The sequence below is a fragment of the Microcebus murinus genome, chromosome 11, assembly GCF_040939455.1.
Source record: "Microcebus murinus isolate Inina chromosome 11, M.murinus_Inina_mat1.0, whole genome shotgun sequence".
NCBI lineage: Eukaryota > Metazoa > Chordata > Mammalia > Primates > Cheirogaleidae > Microcebus > Microcebus murinus.
In genome coordinates, this window is record NC_134114.1 from 24,600,932 (window position 1) to 24,621,865 (window position 20,934).

At 40.9% G+C, this 20,934-nt stretch overlaps 1 protein-coding gene across 2 annotated transcripts in view; it reads right to left on the reverse strand.

Annotated features, from left to right (window-relative positions):
* Window positions 1-20,934, reverse strand: part of MTMR12 (myotubularin related protein 12) — a 76,675-nt gene that overhangs the window by 38,014 nt on the left and 17,727 nt on the right. For both annotated transcript variants that reach the window (XM_076007959.1, XM_012738445.3), the window contains exons 2-6: window positions 6,984-7,044; window positions 4,230-4,372; window positions 3,086-3,158; window positions 2,127-2,257; window positions 516-609 (exon numbers count right to left, since the gene is read on the reverse strand). In XM_076007959.1, the coding sequence (XP_075864074.1) occupies window positions 516-609; window positions 2,127-2,257; window positions 3,086-3,158; window positions 4,230-4,372; window positions 6,984-7,044 (502 nt within the window). The remainder of the gene's footprint in view (window positions 1-515; window positions 610-2,126; window positions 2,258-3,085; window positions 3,159-4,229; window positions 4,373-6,983; window positions 7,045-20,934) is intronic.

Here is a 20,934-nt window from a genome sequence, read left to right on the forward strand (position 1 = left end):
CAAAGTGAATGGAAAACATTTGGAACCTTAAGTTTTCTTTTACCAAACTAGTTTTCTGATGTGCTTTTCTTATGTACAACTGTCTCATTTCCTCCAAAATATCTGCTACAAAGCATGTTCTGGTTATTTAAAAACTTTCTAGAATGCAAGACATTCTCTAGAGTCTTGTGAAATGAAATCAAGTACATTTAACTGGAAAAAGAATACAGGGACAAACATAGTTATTTTAAACTTGTTTCAGTTTTGTGTCCCTATAGTCTCACATTCCCAGTTATATTGATTTTATCTTTCTTAAGCAACAAACCTAAAAGATAAGTTAAAACAAAGATCACAAGGAAAAACAAAGTAGAAATCTTCTGACTGAGTCTCTCAAGTAAGAGGTGACCCCCAACAGCTAGAGAAGAGAGGGGAAAAAAACCAAAAACCACCCATGGATGGTCCCCCCCTCCATTGGTTTCAGGTGGGAATTGGAAGGGTCCTGCCTACCCTCAAATGAAAACCCAGAAGAGACTTACCTGTATTGTTTTGTGCAGCAGTTGCATAGGAAAACAGAAACAACCGTTTAAGCAGTTTAGGAGCCTGAGTATGATGAATTATGCCACTGACAATCTAGAAAAGAACCAACCAATAGATATGGTTACACTTCTGACAGATGAACTCTTATGAGAGACAAGAGTCAAAGTGTCTAGGTTCTCAGGCATGCTAATGGGGCTCCAACGAACAACATGTTAACTCTTATGGAGGTTTGTATCTATGATGTTAGCTCTTGGATAATGCCAAATCAGGAGAATGGTAGCCACTCTGTCAGGTTCCCTGAGAACTCTGAATTTCTAGGAAAAATTTTAAAACATAATCTAATTTCTCAAACACAAAGTACTAAAAATCCTAAGTGTCATATTAAGTCAGATACTCCAAAATTCTGACTTATCAAAGACTTATAGCTGATAACCAGCCTCAGCAACATAGTGAGACCCTGTCTCTACAAAAAATATAAAAATCAGCCAGGTGTGGTTGTGCATGCCTGTAGTCCCAGCTACCCGGGAGGCTGAGGCAGGAGGATTGCTTGAGCCCAGGAGTTTGAGGTTGCTGTGAGCTATGATGATACCACTGCACTCTAGCCCAGAGACAGAGCAAGACCCCGTTTAAAAAAAAAAAAAAAAAAAGACAGCTGACATCAGATAATAACCAAGACACTTAGCTGTTCTGACCTAATTGTTGTGGCCTTTAAGAACATCTTTAAGAAGATGAGGGAAAGAAATCAATCTGTCATGCTTTCTGTTGGCCTATCATGCCAAAAAAAAAGTATGTTTGGACAGATGACTAAAACCATCAATCAAACTGAAGTTTCTGGCTTCTCAGGGAATTTTCCACATATACACCACTTTTTTCCTGCTCAGAATAGACACCAGTGTTGCGTTTATTATTCTAACTGAATTATCACACTAAATGAAAGAAAATTAAGGAGTTATCTCTAAGTATCCATAATTCACTGTAGCCAAGACAATATACATGAACTGACCTCTTGCTAATTTGAGACCCTCAATATCTCAGTAAGAGAAATCTTGGAGGTTACAATAAATATCTGATACAGCCACTTTTTGAGTTCGTCCAGTTACATATCTCAACTTGCTGTGGCAACCAGGAGATTAAGGTTAGTCTCCAAGAGCATATCTGATGACGTAGCTTTGCTCATCTGACTTGTATACTTCTTCCTTCCATGCACAACCACGACCTCCCAGAGGTGAACTCATTTACTCACGGGAGTTGTAAAAGTCACTGCCACTATGTTTTAGAAAGGCTGTCAGAGGTAGGGGAAGAGGGCTAAACTTTTAGCTGTGCCATCCTTCCCTTTTTCCCACGCGCCTCCTGACCTGGTTTACCACCTCCCATTTAGTAGCTGTGGGAATAAAAACATTATGAATTGAAGGATTAAATGTACCATGTGCCATGGGCATGCTTTCCCAAATTACCTCTCATATGCTAATCAAAGAATATGGGATTATAACCAATTTCAACTTCACCGAGTGAATAGCTACCCTAAACCTTCATGCAATGTAAGCAAACACTTGAGCTAGTGGGGAAAACCTGATGGGAAATAAAACCTAAAAACACATGCAACTAGTTACCCTTTTGACTTCTTCTTCCTTTGTGTACCTCAGACAGAAGTGGAACACTCGCAGGTCTTTGCAGTGGATGATGAGTTTCTCAGGGTACTTCTTCAATTGTCCAAAGAGAGGTTTTTTTTTCTCATCAAACACTACAGATCAATGACAAAATCAGGAAGGAAAATTATGTTTATGGCAATAAATTAATGCTAAAGAAACAATGTAGACTATTAACTCCCAAGGTTACATCTCAAAAGTTAGAGGAAAGGTGCTGCCTGCCTTCTGAGTGAATGTCTCCAGCAGGGGCCTGGCCCTCTGTGTGCAGTTAGGGCTCTTCATTCCTCTGGAGTAAGCACAAGACCAAGGCAGACTGGCCACTGTCAGCAAAACTGACTCCACTGGCCTTATGAAAACTTAGCTCTTAAAGCTGAGATTATAAAAGATGGGAGGGAGATTGCTAGGGACATGCTTTCATGATAGTCAACTCTGACACCTCCCTGCATGTCCCAGAATTTGCACCCACTCAGCACCTACTGGTGTTGAGATCATAAATGGTTACTTAATGACTTCTGAAAATGTCCTAAATACAAAAATAGAGAAGTGGAACAGAGAGAGGCTTGGCAGGAGAGGCTTGTTTAGTCAGCAGAAAAGATATCCTAATGCAATACAACAGACCTTTATCAAATTAGCCTGTAAAGTAAAACCTACACAGCTAACACTGATAGCAAAAGTACAATCAACATGTAATATATAATGGCAATGTGTGAAATATTAGAAATAACAGGTTCCAAGTTCAAGTTCAAGCTGCTCTAGCTCAGTGCCACTTTGCATCTCAATTTTATCCATAAAGCTGATTTAAACAAGATAATATATGTGAAAAAATTTTAGTAAATTATAAATGGTCATAAAACTATTATCATCATTATCAGCTATCCTTTCTTTCAAAGGCTGGTAATGCCCCAGGGAAAACTGATACTTACCTCCATAAATCTGATCAACACAGTGAAGTGTAATGTCATTTTCTCCTATAACCTTATTCTTAAATTGAGTTTCCTAAAAAATTCAAAAGAAAACAACTGTGATTCCTCTCTGTGCATGGTTAAACATTTATGGGCAGAGCAAATCACTCTTCACTTGTATTAAGAAAAATGGGGAAATGTAGCCACATCTCTAAGAAAGGGACAGTGAAGTGTGTGAGCATTCATTTTTCAAACTCAGGCAGAACATGCCATTTCTGGGCTGCTCTCAGGCAAACCCATCATGCCACACATGATCACTTGGAGACATGTGGGGAAATGATGTGCAGATTAGCTTTTCTCCACATTAATGTGAATAGGTGACTGATGGAGCTACCTGAAGCTAGCTTTAGGAAGAAAATACAGAGAGACTCCAGTTTCTGGTAAATGGTGTTTTTGTATCACTCTATGAACCAAGAGCAGATGGAAGAGGCAGCACCAATGTTACTGCTTAAAGAGCAAGGGTGGTCTGACATGGCTGGCACAGGGGTGCCAGAAAGACTCTTGGCTGGGTTTCCACTAACATATGGGGCTCTCCTAGTAGTGTGCGCAGTTCTCTCTTTACTCAACTGCTCATTCTTTCTAAGTACAGGCCAGTCTTACTAGGACACTGCTACTAGGTTCAGATTAAACATAAAAATCAAAGGTGGCATTCAATACCAGTTTCATTATTGAACTTAGTTCCTGAATTTGAGGATGAGTTTAAGTATAAAGAAAATATAGGGAACTAGTATTTTTAAGAAAAAGTTGACAGTGTCAACCTGTGAGGTCAAAGCAAGCCAACACGGCATGAGGCACAGGTGGAAAATTTCTAAGTGGTTCTACTGCTGAAAGAAGACCTTGAAGGACAGAGAGCAGGCCAGTGATGAGAAGAACTTCTGTCTTTTGTTTGTATTTATTGGGGCTGGGGGGAGTAATTGAAAAGCTGAGAAAAAGACAAATTGACAACTACACGGTTTTCCCCAAACTCTGCCAAATGCAGCTGATATATACAGTACTTCTGTCCTTTGTGTTTCTGTATTGGGGGGTGGAGTAATTGAGAAGCTAGGAAAAAAGAACCACAACTACACTGCTGCCCCCAACTCAGCCAAATGCAGCTCATACATACATCATTATCCAATGCAGATTCATCATCACCCAAGAAAGCAATCTTGAAGTCTGTGCAGACAAGTCTCCCATAGACCCCATGCTGACAAGAATCTTCCTGGACATACTTCAGTACTGTGCTGGCTTCACAAAGCAGCTGTTCACCTGGTACAAATCAAAACAAGTGCTCCTTAGAGTCCTGAGGAAATGTACAGTATGCAAACACTGAAAGCTTTTCAGCCCTATTTATGTAAGGACAAACACAATACAATGCAGCATTTCAGAACTTTATACTTTTTGGTATGGCAGGAGCTACAAAACATAGGGGAGATGATGAAGCCAAAATATAGGGGAGATGATGAAGCAGAGTATTAACCATCAACAAGTGAAATCAAAATGGCTCAGACACACCTTCCCGCAGGACAAGTTCTTCTGTCTTTCACTGGGAATAATGGAAGTTTCCCAACAGGTGGTAATGATCTCAGCTGCACTTTCAAGCATAGATGTTAGTGTTTTTATTGCTCTGACCTAGGCAGATGTCCCACAGAAGCAATACCCTAAATGAGCAGACACACAGGCCCGCTGGCATGCCCCACAATGCAGAACCCAAGCCCACTCTCCTGTGAGGGGGGCCATTTCTAATGATGGAATTGCTAGGAGAGAGCAGGGTGTCGCCCCAGCCCCAGGGCTTCCAGGCAGTTTCCTCACACATAAGAGGTGCTGCTGTCTCCTGAAGCATGACCACCCTCATTCTGGCTCCATGCTGGGAGGAAAAAGGAGGTCAGAGGTTTGTGGGAAAAAAACTGTTTCCTCTCTTTCTTAGTGGAGAGTATTTCCTCTCCATGTGTCACCTTCTTGATCTGGGCGTCCAGCCCACGTGAGAAGCTGCAGTGCCTGGAAACAGAGCACTTCTCTTGTGCGGTTATAAAGATTAATATTGGGGGACAGGTAAGTATTCTCTGCTCCTTGGAAGCAAAGAAGCCCATGAAGGCAGGAAAAAGAGAAGAGAAGACTATGGGGGAAATGAAAAACTAAGTATAAATGCTTTGCAACTAAAAAAACCAAAAAGGAGTTTTCTTCTCATCTAGCAGATTACCATCTTCACCTCATAATCTCCCTCTGCATATCTCCTTCAAGGTCTTTCATGTTTACTTTTTGGCTCAAAATTCATTTAGTTTAGCTTCAATATAAAAACAAAAGTTTCAGACACTTGGAAGGGGCTCATATTATGGTGTTTGGGTTTTTTTAATTCCCCATCTCTCAAGGGGTTAATTACCTCCAGCTAAAACACTAAGGAAATACCAGAAGATGGCTCTGTCACTAGGTCAGCCTTTGGAGAGACCACAGAGTTTGAAGAAAACAATGAAGTCAGGGCCTCATTAGAGTTTAAAATAGTCCCAGAAAAAATGTCTCAGCTAAGCCTAAGGTAGAAGACATGTGAGCAAGGCTTCCTGTGCTTTCAATTCCCAATGTGAAACAGCTTTTATTAATAAGGTTCCCTCCAAGACCAGGCCAGTCCCCTCCCATGGTCATGTACTAGAGACCAGATACTAGCATGCACTAGCTAACAAACATTCCTTGTGAGACCCTCTGCAAACACAGCATGCTGTGCCATAATAATCAACTTGTTTGTACCAGGTACAGAGTCTGGAATCATGAGAGTTGGAAGCCAGAAATGACCTTAGACTAGTTTAGGAAACTGAGGCTCAGAGAAGTTAACTGTGAACTCACCACTGCACACCTAGAAAAGACCATCAAGGAATCCAGGAGAGGGGAGAATATACGTAACACTAAGCTAAAAAAAAAGTTAATTCTGGAATCTATAACCCCAAGAAAAGGGAAAATAACAGGAGATATGAATTAAGGTTTAGGTCATCATTACAGAAAAAAAAAGCCTTTGAAATTTAAAATATCAAAAGAAGTTATAGGAGTCCAATATATTTTACCAAATAAGGTGGATCAGACAGAAACTTACAGAGATTCATATCCCCTCAATAAACTGGGATAAAACAAAAAGTACCAGAATGAAACCTCTATTGTTTTGGAAAAATGTACCTAAAAAACTTATCAAAAAAAAGTTATTTTGGATTGGGAAAAAGAAAGTACAAAAAGAATTAAATACACAAATGATCACAGAATATCCTGTACATCAAGTAGTTTCTGTTCCTGAACTCCGAAATGATTGTAACTTAAGCAACAGTCACTTTCCTCCATCTCAAAAATATTCAACCAATCCAGGCTCCTTCATAATGACCGAAGACTGAAGTGCAAAGCCCTGAGGGTTCCAGGGTTGGTAAACCCCAGAATCCCTGTACATGCTGCTCAGATGAACAAGTATAGACCAATGGGTGAGCCCACTCGTGAAAGCTTGCCCTGGGAGGCCTGGGCAGCCGCACCATTCAAGGGCGGGAAGAGGATATGGGATGTAAGACTCTTTAGGGGACTGACATTTTCTTAACCAACATACTGACTAGATGGAACCAAGTAGGATGACCTGAAAAAGGCCTCATTTGTTGTGAAAGAGGTGAGAATTTCCCAGGTTTATTTTCATTAGCTTGGGGGAAGAGGAAACAAGAAAAATTCTTTATAGATGTTGTAATACTCAGACCCAGGTGTGCAGTTACTGAACTAAAGACCTTGATATTTTTGTCCAACTCACTATTGTCACATGCAAGAGAATGAAAACAAAAGAGTTTATATATAGCAAGATTTGGTTGATGTAATTTACCACTGGCTTTGAGCTGCATATGGGTTATGATGCTAACATGACGGTTACCTGGCAACAAGTGAAGTGTTACTTCCTTCTCTGTTACTTCCTTTTCATTTGTGTGAATTTCCTAAGAGAGAAAAGAGGGTAATAATTTTTCTTTGTTTAAGGGTTCAACATTAACAACATGCATCCATGCTTTTGATACACATATTAAATATCATATACCCTCAGGAGCTCTTTGTTTTTTGACAAGCTAGTTACTTTTTCAAAAAGTGGTTTTTTTTTGTTTGCTTATTTTGTTTTAGAGACAGAGTCTCACTCTGCTGCATGGGCTAGCATGCCGTGACATCAACCTCAAACTCCTGGGCTCAAACAATCCTTCTGCCTCAGCCTCCCGAGTAGCTGGGACTACAGACACGCACCACCATGCCCAGTTAATTTTTTCTATATATTTTTTAGTTGGCCAATTAATTTATTTTTATTTTTTTTAGTAGAGACGGGGTCTCGCTCTTGCTCAGGCTGGTTTTGAACTCCTGACCTTGAGCGAGCCACCCACCTCGGCCTCCCAGAGTGCTTGGATTATAGGCATGAGCCACCGCGACTGGACTAAAAGTGTTTTTAACTAAAGGAAGATAGAAAATTTCAACAAGTTAGGGACAGTCAATGTATTTTTTTTTTTTTTTTTTTACAGCAGCCTGTATCTGTACTCAGTCAATGTATTAAACTAATTATTTAGGATTGACAACAAAGGGGCAGGGGCAGGCATTCCTTATAAGGAATAAGTACCACACAGCAAAGCAAGGCAGCTCAATCAGAGTCAGAAAGACAGTATAATACATGCCTCAGCGTGGTTCCCCTTTTCCCTCTAGTAGAATCAAAGGTTAGAAGCAAGAGGAGATTGTGTGTTCTTGAGAGAAAATCACATATGGGCAGGCGTGAAGGCAGGAAAATGTGAATGTATCAAGTCAGCACTGATCCATCTACTCTGTAGATCACCAGTACTCAGTAAAGACAGCTGGAACATTCTTTGCCCATTCTAAGCCACCTAAAACCACAAGACAGTGCCAAGGGGTGCAATCACTTCTAATGGGGAATCCAGGCCAGGTTCTGTGTCATTGTTCATCAATAAAAATATATTTAAGTGTCTCTATTTTAGGTTGTGTTTATTGGATATTCAAAGATAATTAGCAAACCTTAATGAATTAACGGACCAAAGTGACTATACATGACTGTTAACAAAAAGAGACAGATGGGCCTTGTAATGATGTCTGTCACACCATCTATGAAGTGTTCTTGCCAAAATATCTAACCTCAGTCTGCCTGAAGTTTCATGCCAATCAACCAATTTATACGAAACCAGAGGGCCAGGCTCAGTGGCTCACGCCTGTAATCCCAGCACTTTTGGAGGCTGAGATGGAAGGATTGCTTGAAGCCAGGAGTTTGAGACCAGTCTGGGTAACATAGTGAGAGTTTGTCTCTACAAAAAATTTAAAAAATGAGCCAATATTAGTGTACACGTGTAGTCTCAGCTTCAGCACAGGAATTCAAGGCTGCAATGAGCTGTGATTGTGCCACTGCACTCCAGCCTGGATGATAAAAGGATATCCTTTCTTAAAGAAGAAAAAAAACAAAAAGAAATACTAAGACAGAGAAACATATTAAATGCACACCATGAGTAAGCAATCAATCAAATTCTGACTGTGGAAAATTCTACAAGACACAACAAGTTTTACTAACAAATAAAACTAGATTTTTTGTAGAAAATTCTGAGTGTGAAAAGTTTTCTAAATTTGTTAATTCAGACTCAAATATGGTATTAGAAGAAAACTGGGTACAGCTAAGGTAGAGACACACTAGATGGTCATCTTTTTTTTTTTTTTCTTAGAGTCTTACTATGTCGCCCTGGGTAGAATGTAGTGGCATCAGCAACCTCCAACTCCTGGGCTCTAGGGATCCTCCCCTGCCTCAGCTTCCCAAGTAGTTGTAGCTGAACTACAGGCACACATCATGACGCCCAGCTAATTTCTCTATTTGCAGTAAGAGACAGGATCTCACTCTCGCTCAGGCTAGTCTCGAACTCCTGACCTCAAGCTATCCTCCCGTCGCAGCATCCCAGAGTGCTAGGATTGCAGGTGTGAGCCACCTCACCAGGCCTAGAAAGCCCATCTTGAGCCTGAAAAAGAATGCCATGGCTTTTCCAGAGAGCCCATATTGATATGGTCTATTCTGGAGGTGACTGCAATTTCCATCTCAGGAGATGCCAAAAACCTCAAGTCCCTCTGAGGCAGGGCTTCTCAAACTTGGGGCAAGTCAGATCACTGGGAAGCCTGTTACTACACACTCTCAGGTCCCCCACAAGCCTATGGACTCAGTGTGGAGATGTAGGCTGGCCCTTTCATTTTGTAAAATGCTCCCCAGATGATTCTGATGCATAGCTCTGGGATTTAAGAAAGATGGACCATTCTTGCACATGTAAATGCTATGAGTGTTTTGGTGATTTAGAAATTCTTGTTGATCCCTAAATAGCCAACCTTATTAAAGAAAAAAAAGAAAAAAAAAAAAGAAATTCTTGTTGAGCATTCTCATCATTTGTCATTGGCAAAGAACTAAATTAAAGCACAATTATTTTTGACAGGTTCTATAATTTTTCCCTGAGAAGAGAGTAAAGTTATTCATTAAATTCAATCAGCTTTTGGAAAACTATAGAGATCATCTTGACTGGTGGTTGGAATTCAGTTCAAACACTGGAGCAAGTTTGGAGAAGACTAGCCTATTGTTATGTCAGCAGAAGGAAGTTATACTATCCAAAACTACCTACATTAACTCTTTAACTGGTTAGTGAAATTCTTTCTTTACATTCCAGAAACAAAACAATCAGGAGCTCTCTTTTAGGATTCTGTCCTATCCAACTCCACCACCCCACTTCCCCAGACTACTTACTGTTCCTGCTCTTACAACCTCCTGGAGTAAACTACCTCCTCCCCAGGCAACTGCATGGGGAAACTAAGGATACACCCATACATGGGCTAATCATTTTCTCTCTCCTATTAATTTGGCTAAAGGGCTAAGAGATGCTAATCGAGCTTGCTGCTTAAACTAGAGACCTGTAAATTTGGCCACAAATATGGAGAAGCAGAGAAAGCTGTTCTGCAGAGAACAGAAACATGAAGAGGATATGAGAGATAAAAGCCCGCCTCTTGGCCACACAAATAATGGCCTGGACTCTCATGGCTTCCCCAGTTTTTGTTGGGCCCAACCACATCTTTGACCCATAGTTCCATGAGTCACATCTGTATCTTTATAATAAATTCCCTTGTCGGCATAAAATAGCTAGTGCGGGTTTCTATTAATTGTCACCAAAGATATTGACTCAGGTCAAATGCATTGATGATAGAGAAACCACAAATGTCACCCAACATGTCAATGTACAATATATCTAGAGCCACAGGATTAGGAACTAAGGTCATAGCCACCACCTCACAAAGATTGGCAGAGAAGAGTCAAATGCCAGACATAGCATCTACTGCCTCAAGTGTGTGGCTTTTAGGTGGGGTAAGGACGTATAAGGCCTCCAAACAGTAAGGCCCTCAGAGGATTTCGCCATTATCCAGCTGATGATAACACCCCTGAACGGCTTTCCTTGGCTGCTACCACCACATTCCCTGCATGATCTCTCTGGGTGTAGATGCACATGCCCTGCCCCACCCACTCCAAACACATACAAAGGCAGAAAGTGACTTAAACTTAAAACAACAACAAAAAATCCATCATTCTTAGCCTTGTCATTTCCAAAGCTATATATGTATATATTTATACATACATACACACACACTTTTTTTTAATTTTTTTTTTTTTTAAAGCAGAAGATGTTAGCTTCAAAAGCTAGCTGAAGTCTTCACATGAACAGGGAGAAGATAATTTATGAGAGACAAAGCTCATTTAAATGAATCCTTACCAAATCCTAGGTCCCAGGCACTAAAGGATAAACAGAAGATAGATAATACCGGCATACTTTTACAATCATAATAAAAACTGTAATAAAAGTCTTGACAAGGGTTACAGGAGCAAAAAAGTAGAGCACCTAACTGTAGGGAGACCAACAGAGGGGAGAGAAGTGAGGGGAGTCTGTCCAAGCCAGTCCTTCTAGGGAAGTGGCTCATAAGGAATGTGCTGGAGTTCAGTAAGTGGACAGAGAGAGGAAGAAAGAAAATAGAAGGTACAAACACAAGGAGGCAAGTAACATGAGAGAAGTGAGAAAGATGACTGGGGCTGGGTCACAGCCTGAAGGACTATGTAAGCCTTTTTGAGGAGTTTGGTCTTTATCCAGTGGGGAGCAATCGAAAGATTTTAAGGGGAGTGAATTAAGCACATAGTATTTACTATCTTCAATAAACATCTTTCAGGAAAAAGCACAGGACTAACCCAGGATCCCGGGTGGGCTCTAGCCTACAAAAAACATCAGGAGGATCTTGGGCAGTTGTCCTGGCCTCAGTGCCCTCATCTCGAAAGATAGGAATTAAGGGATATATTGCCCGCCCCATAAGACGATGCATAAAGAGAGTCTGTGCAAGGTCAAAATTATATGAAAGTGAGTCTGTGTCCAAAAAGGAGGCAAGGTCCTTGGTGGCTTTCCCTCACTAAAAACAGGAAGACTCTGGTAGACTCATTCTCTCCATTCCAAATTGCTCACTCAGAGCACGTAACCTTATTTTCAGAGATGAATGTCAATCTATTATAATTAGAGCATTTTCTACAAGAAAAAAGGCTGAGGACCTTTTCCCATTCACCTTCACCTTTGTCAAATGCCCCAAAAGCTTAGCATACATTTTTCATTTTAAAAGCGGTGACTCCTCTTCTTCCCTAGAACAATGCTAAACGCATTTTAATGTTGGCACCATGCTCCTAACCAAAAATCGATCTGACAGAGAAAAAAGAAAACTCAAAAAGCAACTAAGTCATCCAGGAGCCACACATTTGATGAAGTAAGTGGTAATTTCAACAATGAAAGGGGATGACAGAAAAACCACCAAGATTCCTAACAGTGCTCAACTCCCTACTAAAATTGTCACCATTCGTCAGACTTCCTTCAGCACTGCACAGGGAGAGGTCAGAGTAACACAGTAAGATGTCTGCTAGTGCTGAAAAGGCAATGTCTAAGAAAAAGTAATCTAATCACCAAAGGTATGTGAGCACCTACTTCAAATGCCACTAAATAAATTAGAAAAAACCTTATTCATCCAAAACCTAGATCATAAACAAACTCACCTGTTTGAAATAATACCGAAAATCTTAAGTCAAAAAGGCTTCTGAGCAGTAGTTAAGTAACAGTTGAGTCTAACTTTGTGCTTAAGATCAAAGCCTCCACAATGTTTATTTAACAGGCTCACCTTCCACCTCAATTGTAGGCTTTTAACTCTAAAGACAACAGTCAACATTTAGTATGCTTCTGTTATGTATCAGATAAGTACTCTTCATTAGAATATCATTAATCCTAGCAACTACTCTAGGACAGGCATACCTTGTTTCACTGCACTTGGCTTTGTTGTGCTTCCCAGATAAAGTGTGCTTAGGTCTGCTGCAAACCCCAAGTCTATCAGTGCCATTTTCCCAACAGCATGGGCTCATTTCATGTGTCTGTGTCACATTTTGGTAATTCTTATAATACTTCAAACATTTTTGTTATTATTATATCTGTTAGGGTGATCTATGATCAGTGACTTTTATTTTAAGAGACAGGGTCTTGCTCTTGCTCAGGCTGGAGTGTAGTGTGGTACAATCACAGCTCACTGTAACCTTGAACTCCTGGCCTCAAGCCATCCTCCCACCCGAGCCTTAGTAGCTAGGACCACAGGCACATGCCACCACGCCTGGCTAATTTTTTTTATTTTTTATAGAGACAGAGTCTTGCTCTGTTGCCCAGCCTGGTCTCAAACTCTCGACCTCAAGCAATCTTGCCACCTTGGCCTCCCAAAGTGCCAGGATTACGGGTATGAGCCACCATGCCAGGCCTTGACCAATGATCTTTGATGTTACTATTGTAATCATTCTATGGTACCACAAACCATGTCCACATAAGATGGCAAACTTAATTGTCAAATGTTACATGTGTTGTGACAGATCCACTGGCTGTTCCAGTCAATACAATAATTTTGAAATTAGGCCAGTAAATAACCCTAAGTGCTCAAGTGAAAGGAAGAATTACATGTCTCTCACTTTAAATCAAAAGCTAGAAATGATTAAGCTTAGTGAGGAAGACATGTTAAAAGTTGAGACAGACCCTAAGTGAGGCCTCTTGTGCCAAACAGCCAAGTTGTGACTACAAAGGAAAAGTTTTGGAAGGAAATTTAAAGTGCTACTCCAGTGAACACAAGAATGATAAGAAAACAAAACAGCCTTATGGCTGATATGGAGAAAGTCTGAGTAGTCTAGATAGAAGATCAAATCAGCCCCATCATTTCCTTAGGCCTAAGCCTAATCCAGAGCAAGGCCCTAACTCTCTTCAATTCTATGAAGGCTGAGAAAGGTGAGGAAGCTGCAGAAGAAAAGTGGAAGCTAGCAGAGTTTGTTGTTTCATGAGGTTTAAGAAAAGAAGTCATCTCTACAACATAAAAGTACAAGGGGAAGCACAAGTACTGATGCAGGAGCTGCAGCCAATCTAGCTAACATAACTGATGAAGGTGGCTACACTAAACAACAGACTTGCAATGGAGATTAAACAGTTTTCCAATGGAAGAAAAATCCATCTAGGACTTTCATAGTTAGAAAGGAGAAGTTAATGCCTGACTTCAAAGTTTCAAAGGACAGACTAGCTCTCTCCTTAGGGACTAATGCAGCTGGTGACTAAGTTGAAGCCAATGCTCATTTAGCATTCCAAAAAATGCTAAAACTACTCTGTGCTCTCTAAACAGAATGACAAAGCCTTGCTGACAGCACATCTGTTTACAGCATGGTTTACTGAATATTTTAAGCCCACTGTTGAGATCTGCTCAAAAAAAAGATTCTTTTCAAACTGATGCACCCTACCTCATTGTGTCTTAAGAAACTGCTATCTGGGAGGAAGGATGACCTAGTGATTAAGCCAATAGGTGCTGAAGTCTGATGAGCCTGGATTTAAATCTTAAAAAAAGAAACTGACACCAGCCACCCCAATTTTCACCAACCACTACCCTGATCAGTCAGCAGCCAGCAACATCAATGCAAGACCCTCCACCAGCAAAAAGATTATGACTCGCTGAAGGCTGAGATGATTGTTAGCATTTTCAATACAGTATTTTTTTAAATACATACTTTTTAGACATAAAGACATTGCACACTTAATACCCTACAATATAAATATAACTTATTTGGTTTCTTTTTGAGACAGAGTCTTGTTCTGTCACCCTGGCTAGAGTGCAGTGGCCTCATCATAGCTCACTGCAACCTCAAACTCCTGGGCTCAAGCAATCTCCCTGCTTCAGCCTCCTGAGTAGCTGGGACTACAGGCTCGGGCCACCATACCCGGCTAATTTTTCTAGTTTTTGTAGAAATGGGTCTTGCTCTTGCTCAGTCTGGTCTCGAACTTCTGAGCTCAAGTGATTCTCCCACCTCAGCCTCTCAGAGTGATAGGATTATAGGCATGAGCCACTGTACCCAGCCTAAATATAACTTTTATATGCACTGGGAAACAAAAAAAATGTGTTTGTCTTGCTTTACTGTGATACTTATTGAGGTGGTCTGGACCTGAATCTACAATATCTCCAAGGTATTCGTGTACTATTATTATCTCCATTTTCTAGAGAAGGAAACTTGAGGCTCAAATAGGTTCAGTAACTTGTCTGAGGTGTTATAGGAAACAAGTTATTAACCAAGGATCAGCCCAACTCTTGTTTAACTCAGAGCCCACATTTTTCACTACTGGGTACCAGTTCTAACAAACATGGTTTCCAGTTTCCTACTGCAAAAGAGATATTTATTTTAGCGTTCATTGCTTCTATTAGAAAACTATTTTTTTTTGTTTTTGAGACAGAGTCTCACTCTGTTGCCCAGGCTAGAATGCTGTGGCATCAGCTTAGCTCACAGCAACCTCAAACTCCTGGGCTCAGGCGATCCTACTGCCTCAGCCTCCCTGGCTAATTTTTCTATATGTTTTTAGTTGTCCCATTAATTTATTTCTATTTTTAGTAGAGACAGGGTCTCGCTCTTGCTCAGGCTGGTCTTGAACTCTGAGCTTAAGCGATCCTCCTGCCTTGGCCTCCCAGAGTGCTAGGATTACAGGCGTGAGCCACTACGCCCGGCCTCTAGTAGGAAACTCTTACTATAAAACTCATTAGAACAAATCAGAAAAGTTCCTTTAAGAGAACTGTATTCACATATAAGGATTGCCAATACAGTACAAAAGCACGTGAAAGTTAAAGTCAGCTATCACTCCTGAGGATCTGCTGAGAGGCAGCCTGGCCATTTTCACTCACTGGTTCTCAAAAAAGTCAATTGTCTGGATTCTTACCAAGTTCACATTCGGAGGGCACATCTTCTCAAAACTATGATGATCCTGGTGCACCTTAGGAGGGGCAGAAAAAGGGAAGGGCCCTTCCAGAAAGACCTTGAAAAGAATTGGGGCTGGGGGCGGTCCAATGAAGCTCTGATAGATCAAAATGTTTATAAATGCTCATTTCAATAGCTTTGAGTCAAAAACTGGAATTGTTGTTCTTAGATTAATTTTACCCAGCCAGAGGGGCAAATTTCAAGAGGCAACATCCCTAAAGGTTCCAAAACACAATTTCTTTCCATTGCATGTGGCACCAAAGTGCTGAAAGGACACAACACAGACATTTCATTTCCTCAAAGTTGCCCAACTTTTCTAGAATGAACATTTAATACTCTTTGTTTTTTCCACTATTAATAAATAGAAAATCTGATGGAGGAAAAAAATGTATTCCCATATTAGGTGGGAATCCATGTGTATCTTAAAATTTATCTTTTTTTAAAGTAGAAAGTTATATTTTTAATACAGTATAGTACTAATAATTTAAGTTTTTGTCTTTCTCCATGTCTTTTCAATCTTTTCTTTGTACATGTACTAAAAACTGAAATAATTCAAACGTGGAGGCCACGGTCCAAATCCAGCTCTGATAGCTACAGGCATGGCCTACGGGCATGTCATTTAACCTGAATGAGCTTTAGTTTCCTCCTCTATAAAAAGGAAAAAATAGGCCGGGCGCGGTGGCTCACGCCTGTAATCCTAGCACTCTGGGAGGCCGAGGCGGGCGGATTGCTCAAGGTCAGGAGTTCAAAACCAGCCTGAGCGAGACCCCGTCTCTACCATAAAAATAGAAAGAATTTAATTGGCCAACTAATATATATAATATAAAAATCAGCCGGGCATGGTGGCTCGTGCCTGTAGTCCCAGCTACTCGGGAGGCTGAGGCAGTAGGATCGCTGAGCCCAGGAGTCTGAGGTTGCTGTGAGCTAGGCTGACGCCACGGCACTCACTCTAGCCTAGGCAAGAAAGCGAGACTCTGTCTCAAAAAAAAAAAAAAAAAGGAAAAAATATTACCTAATATGAAGGCCTTAAGAGATATCTATGTAAATACCCGATACATGTACCCAGCAATGGGACTTGTTATAATTGTAGGACATAGTAACGTCAGTGCTTCTTACTGATTTCCTTTCTTTGATATTCTCCTTTCCTCTCATGAGTAAACAAAGAAGAGTTATAATTATTCAAGATTCTGTCACATAAGTATAACAAATTTTACTTCCCTCCCAATCCTGTTTCCCACATTAAATTGATTAATTGAGGGAGGACTCCCAATTCTTTTTTCTGTGGATCAGAAACTCCTGAATTTAGCAACACTCAACTTGGCTCTAATTACATCAAGCTTTGACTATCCAGGAATGTCTGAAGCCATGGAAAAAGAAATATCATTTTCTATTAATAGTATTTGTTTTCTAGCAGCCCACCATGATTTAGATCATTATGCATCTTACCTTTTGCAATTGAAAGTACTTTGAACCCACTACAAGACCCCAAGAGCAGACTAACGGCTTTCTTAAGAGAGTAGCACATCTGAGGAAGGACCTGCGCAGGCATGCTGTACAAAAGAAAAGTTATCTCAACCGCTGATTTTATTTAAAGTAGATCAAGTTGCTGAAAGTCAATAACAAACTGAGACTTCTCAACACCAGCTGAGTTACCTCTCATGACTTACTCCACTGGGTTCTGAGTCTAAGGCATAAGTCTGATTGCCACTCCAACCAACCCTGGAGAGTTCAATGGGAATCTTCTGATTCACCACTTTCCAGGAAAGGCTCCAAGCATGAGTAACACTGCTATGTACTATCTGGTCAATTCTGTGTTTCCCTTCAAGCATATATAGTCTTGAGGTCATCCTAAGAGACCCCCTTTACACTTCCTCCCAATTTACCCTCAATATCCAATCTATTATCAAATTCTAGCCATATTACCTTTATTATTATTACTTTGTTTTAAGACAGAGTCCTCACTCTGTTGCTCAGGCTAGAGTGCCGTGGCGTCAGCCTAGCTCACAGCAACCTCAAACTCCTGGGCTCAAGTAATCCTGCCTCAGCCTCCTGAGTAGCTGAGACTATAGGCATGTGCCACCATGCCTGGCTAATTTTTTCTATTTACTTTTAGTTGTCCAGCTAATTTATTTCTATTTTTAGTAGAGATGGGGTCTCGCTCTTGCTCAGGCTAGTCTTGAACTACTGAGCCCAAACAATTCTACCGCCTTGGCCTCCCAGAGTGCTAAGATTACAGGCATGAACCACCATGCCCAGCCATTACCTTTATTTATTTATTTATTTTTAAACTAAAACAAGTTTTTTCCTTTTCATCTTTTTTTTTTTTTTTTTTTTTTACCATGGCTTGAACTGCAATAGCCATTACCTTTAAATAGATCTAGAACCCAACCAAGGTCCTCTCTTCTGCACACCAGCACCACCCTATTATTATCTCTTACCTGAACCTGTGTGATAGCTTTCCAACTGTTTCCCTACATCTTTACAAGCCATTCTCCACCCTAAAGCAGGAGTGGTCCTTTCAGAACACAACCTGCTTTGGCTTAGTAGTGGAACGAAGACAATGCCCTGACGTGGCCTACAAGGCCCTGCACAGCCTGGCCTATGTGTACCTGTCTAATCTGGTCTCCTACCATCACTCTTCATTCTTTTGTGTGTTTGGCTTTACGGGCCTTCTTTCAGCCTCCCATACCTGCCTTGCTTCCCTCCCATCTTGGCTGTTTTCATAGGCAGTTCCTCCTGTTTGGAATGTCTTTATTTCCCGGCTTTGCCCTGTGAATTTTGCATATCCATCAGACACCAGACCAGAGGTTAATTTCCTTAGGGAAGCCTTCTCTGTTACCAGGTTCTTACAGCCCTATGTAGCTCTCCCTCCTAACACTTGTCACATTGCAATTTCATATTTGCTTATCTAATTATTTAAGTTGATCTCTCCATCTATCTATAAACCCTTTGTGGGCAGGTCTTTGTCTGAGTTTTTGTTCATCATATGTCCCCAGAGTCTAAGACAGTCCTTGAAAACAGTAATGACTTTAAGTAGTGAGAGGTTTTAAAAACGCTTAACACTTTTATATAATTTTAAATTTCCTAATCAGCTGATTCTAAAATAAGCAGGGACCAGAGAAATAGATGGGAGATTAAGACATAATAGCTATGGCCGGGTGCTGTGGCTCACACCTGTAATCCTAGCACTCTGGGAGGCTGAGGCGGGAGGATCACTCGAGGTCAGGAGTTCAAGACCAGCCTAAGCAAGAGCGAGACCCCATCTCTACTAAAAATAGAAAGAAATTACCCGGACAACTAAAAATATATATAAAAAATTAGCTGGACATGGTGGCGCATGGCTGTAGTCCCAGCTACTTGGGAGGCTGAGGCAGGATTGCTTGAGCCCAGGAGTTTGAGGTTGCTGTGAGCTAGGCTGATGCCACTGCACTCTAGCCCAGGCAACAGAGTGAGACTCTATCTCAAAAAAAAAAAAAAAAAAAAAAAAAAAAAGACACAATAGCTATCTTTGGGCACTAATATGGATGGCATCATCAAATGCTCTAATCATATCGTAAAGTACTAGAGAAGAAGAGCACTCTCCTGAAGACTGTCAAGTATGTGGTATTAACAGAAGGACTAATACTCGTGAAGCCTGTCCAGAAAGAACTGCAGCAAGGCCACAGCAGTGCGCAGGCCTGGTATGTCCCAGGACCTCACAGCCAATTCAACCAGTGTCTGATGACAGCTGTCTCTGTTCTTTGGGATGGTAGGAGCTTCTTAAACTATCAACTGGTTTCAGAGACAGGCCTACAGTACCTCTTAAGCCTCTGTTCCTTCAACTCTGGTACTTCCTGCCAACTGCCTGTCAGCAAATGGTGACAATCTGACTTCTGCAGCTGTGAAATGTGAGAGAAAATTCCTCACTGACTCCACTATCGTGTTCAATGTGCAGGAAAAAAATATATAGTAGGAAAGATATGGTTAATAATCAAGCAGAACTAGTTTTACTTGCTATGCTGACAGACTCTTCTTGAAAATGAACTCATCTGAAAGTTAAGCAAATTTCCAACAAGTGTGTCAGTTAAAAATGGCCTATCTGCTCGGTACAGCATCTCTTGCTACTCCACATGAGTTTAGACAAAGCTTGTTATTATGGCACAAAAGAAGGGCAAAAACTGCTGGCATTGGGATCACAGCATGCCCAGATTTTCAAAACTGGGACATCTCAGTGGCCTAAATTCAATTAAAATAGAGGCATGACACAAATGAAGAGCTGCTCTGCCAGAGTGGTAGGATCAGGGCTGGACTCTTTTTGTTGTTAATTCCTTATTTCAATGTTTACTCCAATGTGACGGCTACTCTTTTTATTTGTTTGTTTTAATTTAAAAAGAAGATAAAGACGTGAAAAGTAAGTAAGATGTGAAAAGTTAAGTCTTCCAGGTTCTGTAAGTTTTATCCCACAGATCAAAAGGAGCTAGCTATATCTGTTCTAGGTCCCACTGCGAGTATCAACAGTTCCCGGAACCCGCAGCTGCCACTACCCCCACACCATCTGAGAACTTCTAAGAACCTCGCCCAAGATGAGCCAGAAGCACTCCCATTCTGGCACTGTCTAGGCCAGACAAGATACAAGAATTCGAGAACTGCCACCCATACTTCAGCAAGCTTATGGCCCAAAGGAGACACACCTACTGGAACCCACATCATACAGCTGGCTCAGCAATGAAAAAGTTGTCAATCTGATCTCTTCTCAGAACTATGTCTCTGGGAAGGAGTGGCCCAAAATCACAGGGTTACAGTGAGCCTGAGTCAATATTCAAGTTGTATGTCTGGTTACTCAGAGCTACAAAATGACCCATCTCTAATATACATCAATTCATTTCAACAAACAGTTCCTGAATATCCTAAATACTAAATGCTGGGGATAAAAAGATGAATAGGAATTGACTTTCACCTGTATGAAATTCTGACCAAAAAAAAATCACTGGAATACTGGGTAATCGGTGCCATAAGTACTAGAAACCTACAAAAGATTCTATCTCTACACATCTCATTTAATCTCACAGCTCTGTTCACTACCATTATTGTTCTCATTTTAGAGATGAGGAAAATGAGACTGAGCCAGGTTACGAGAAGTGGGCCTCAAGCCTTGATTTACCTGACTAGAGCCGTGTTCTTAACCATAATCCAATCTGCCTCTCCCTGCCAACTATGTCCTCCTCCTGGACACTGTTTCCTCCCCTTGAGTTCACACACTCTCATTTACTGAACGGTCGTTTCTTATGTACCTGCTCTATTCCAGGCAGAGCAAACACAGGACTGAACACAACATACAGGTCCTACCCTCCTAGAGTACGTGGGAGCCTGACAACACCATCAGCATTAATAAAGATGGGTACTACTTTAGAGGGTGGGTGTACATGGTACAAGGGGAACACATCAGAAACACCTGGCTGCATTCAGAAAGGGTCAAAGACTGCTACTCTCAGAAAGTGTCATTTATACTAAGACCTGA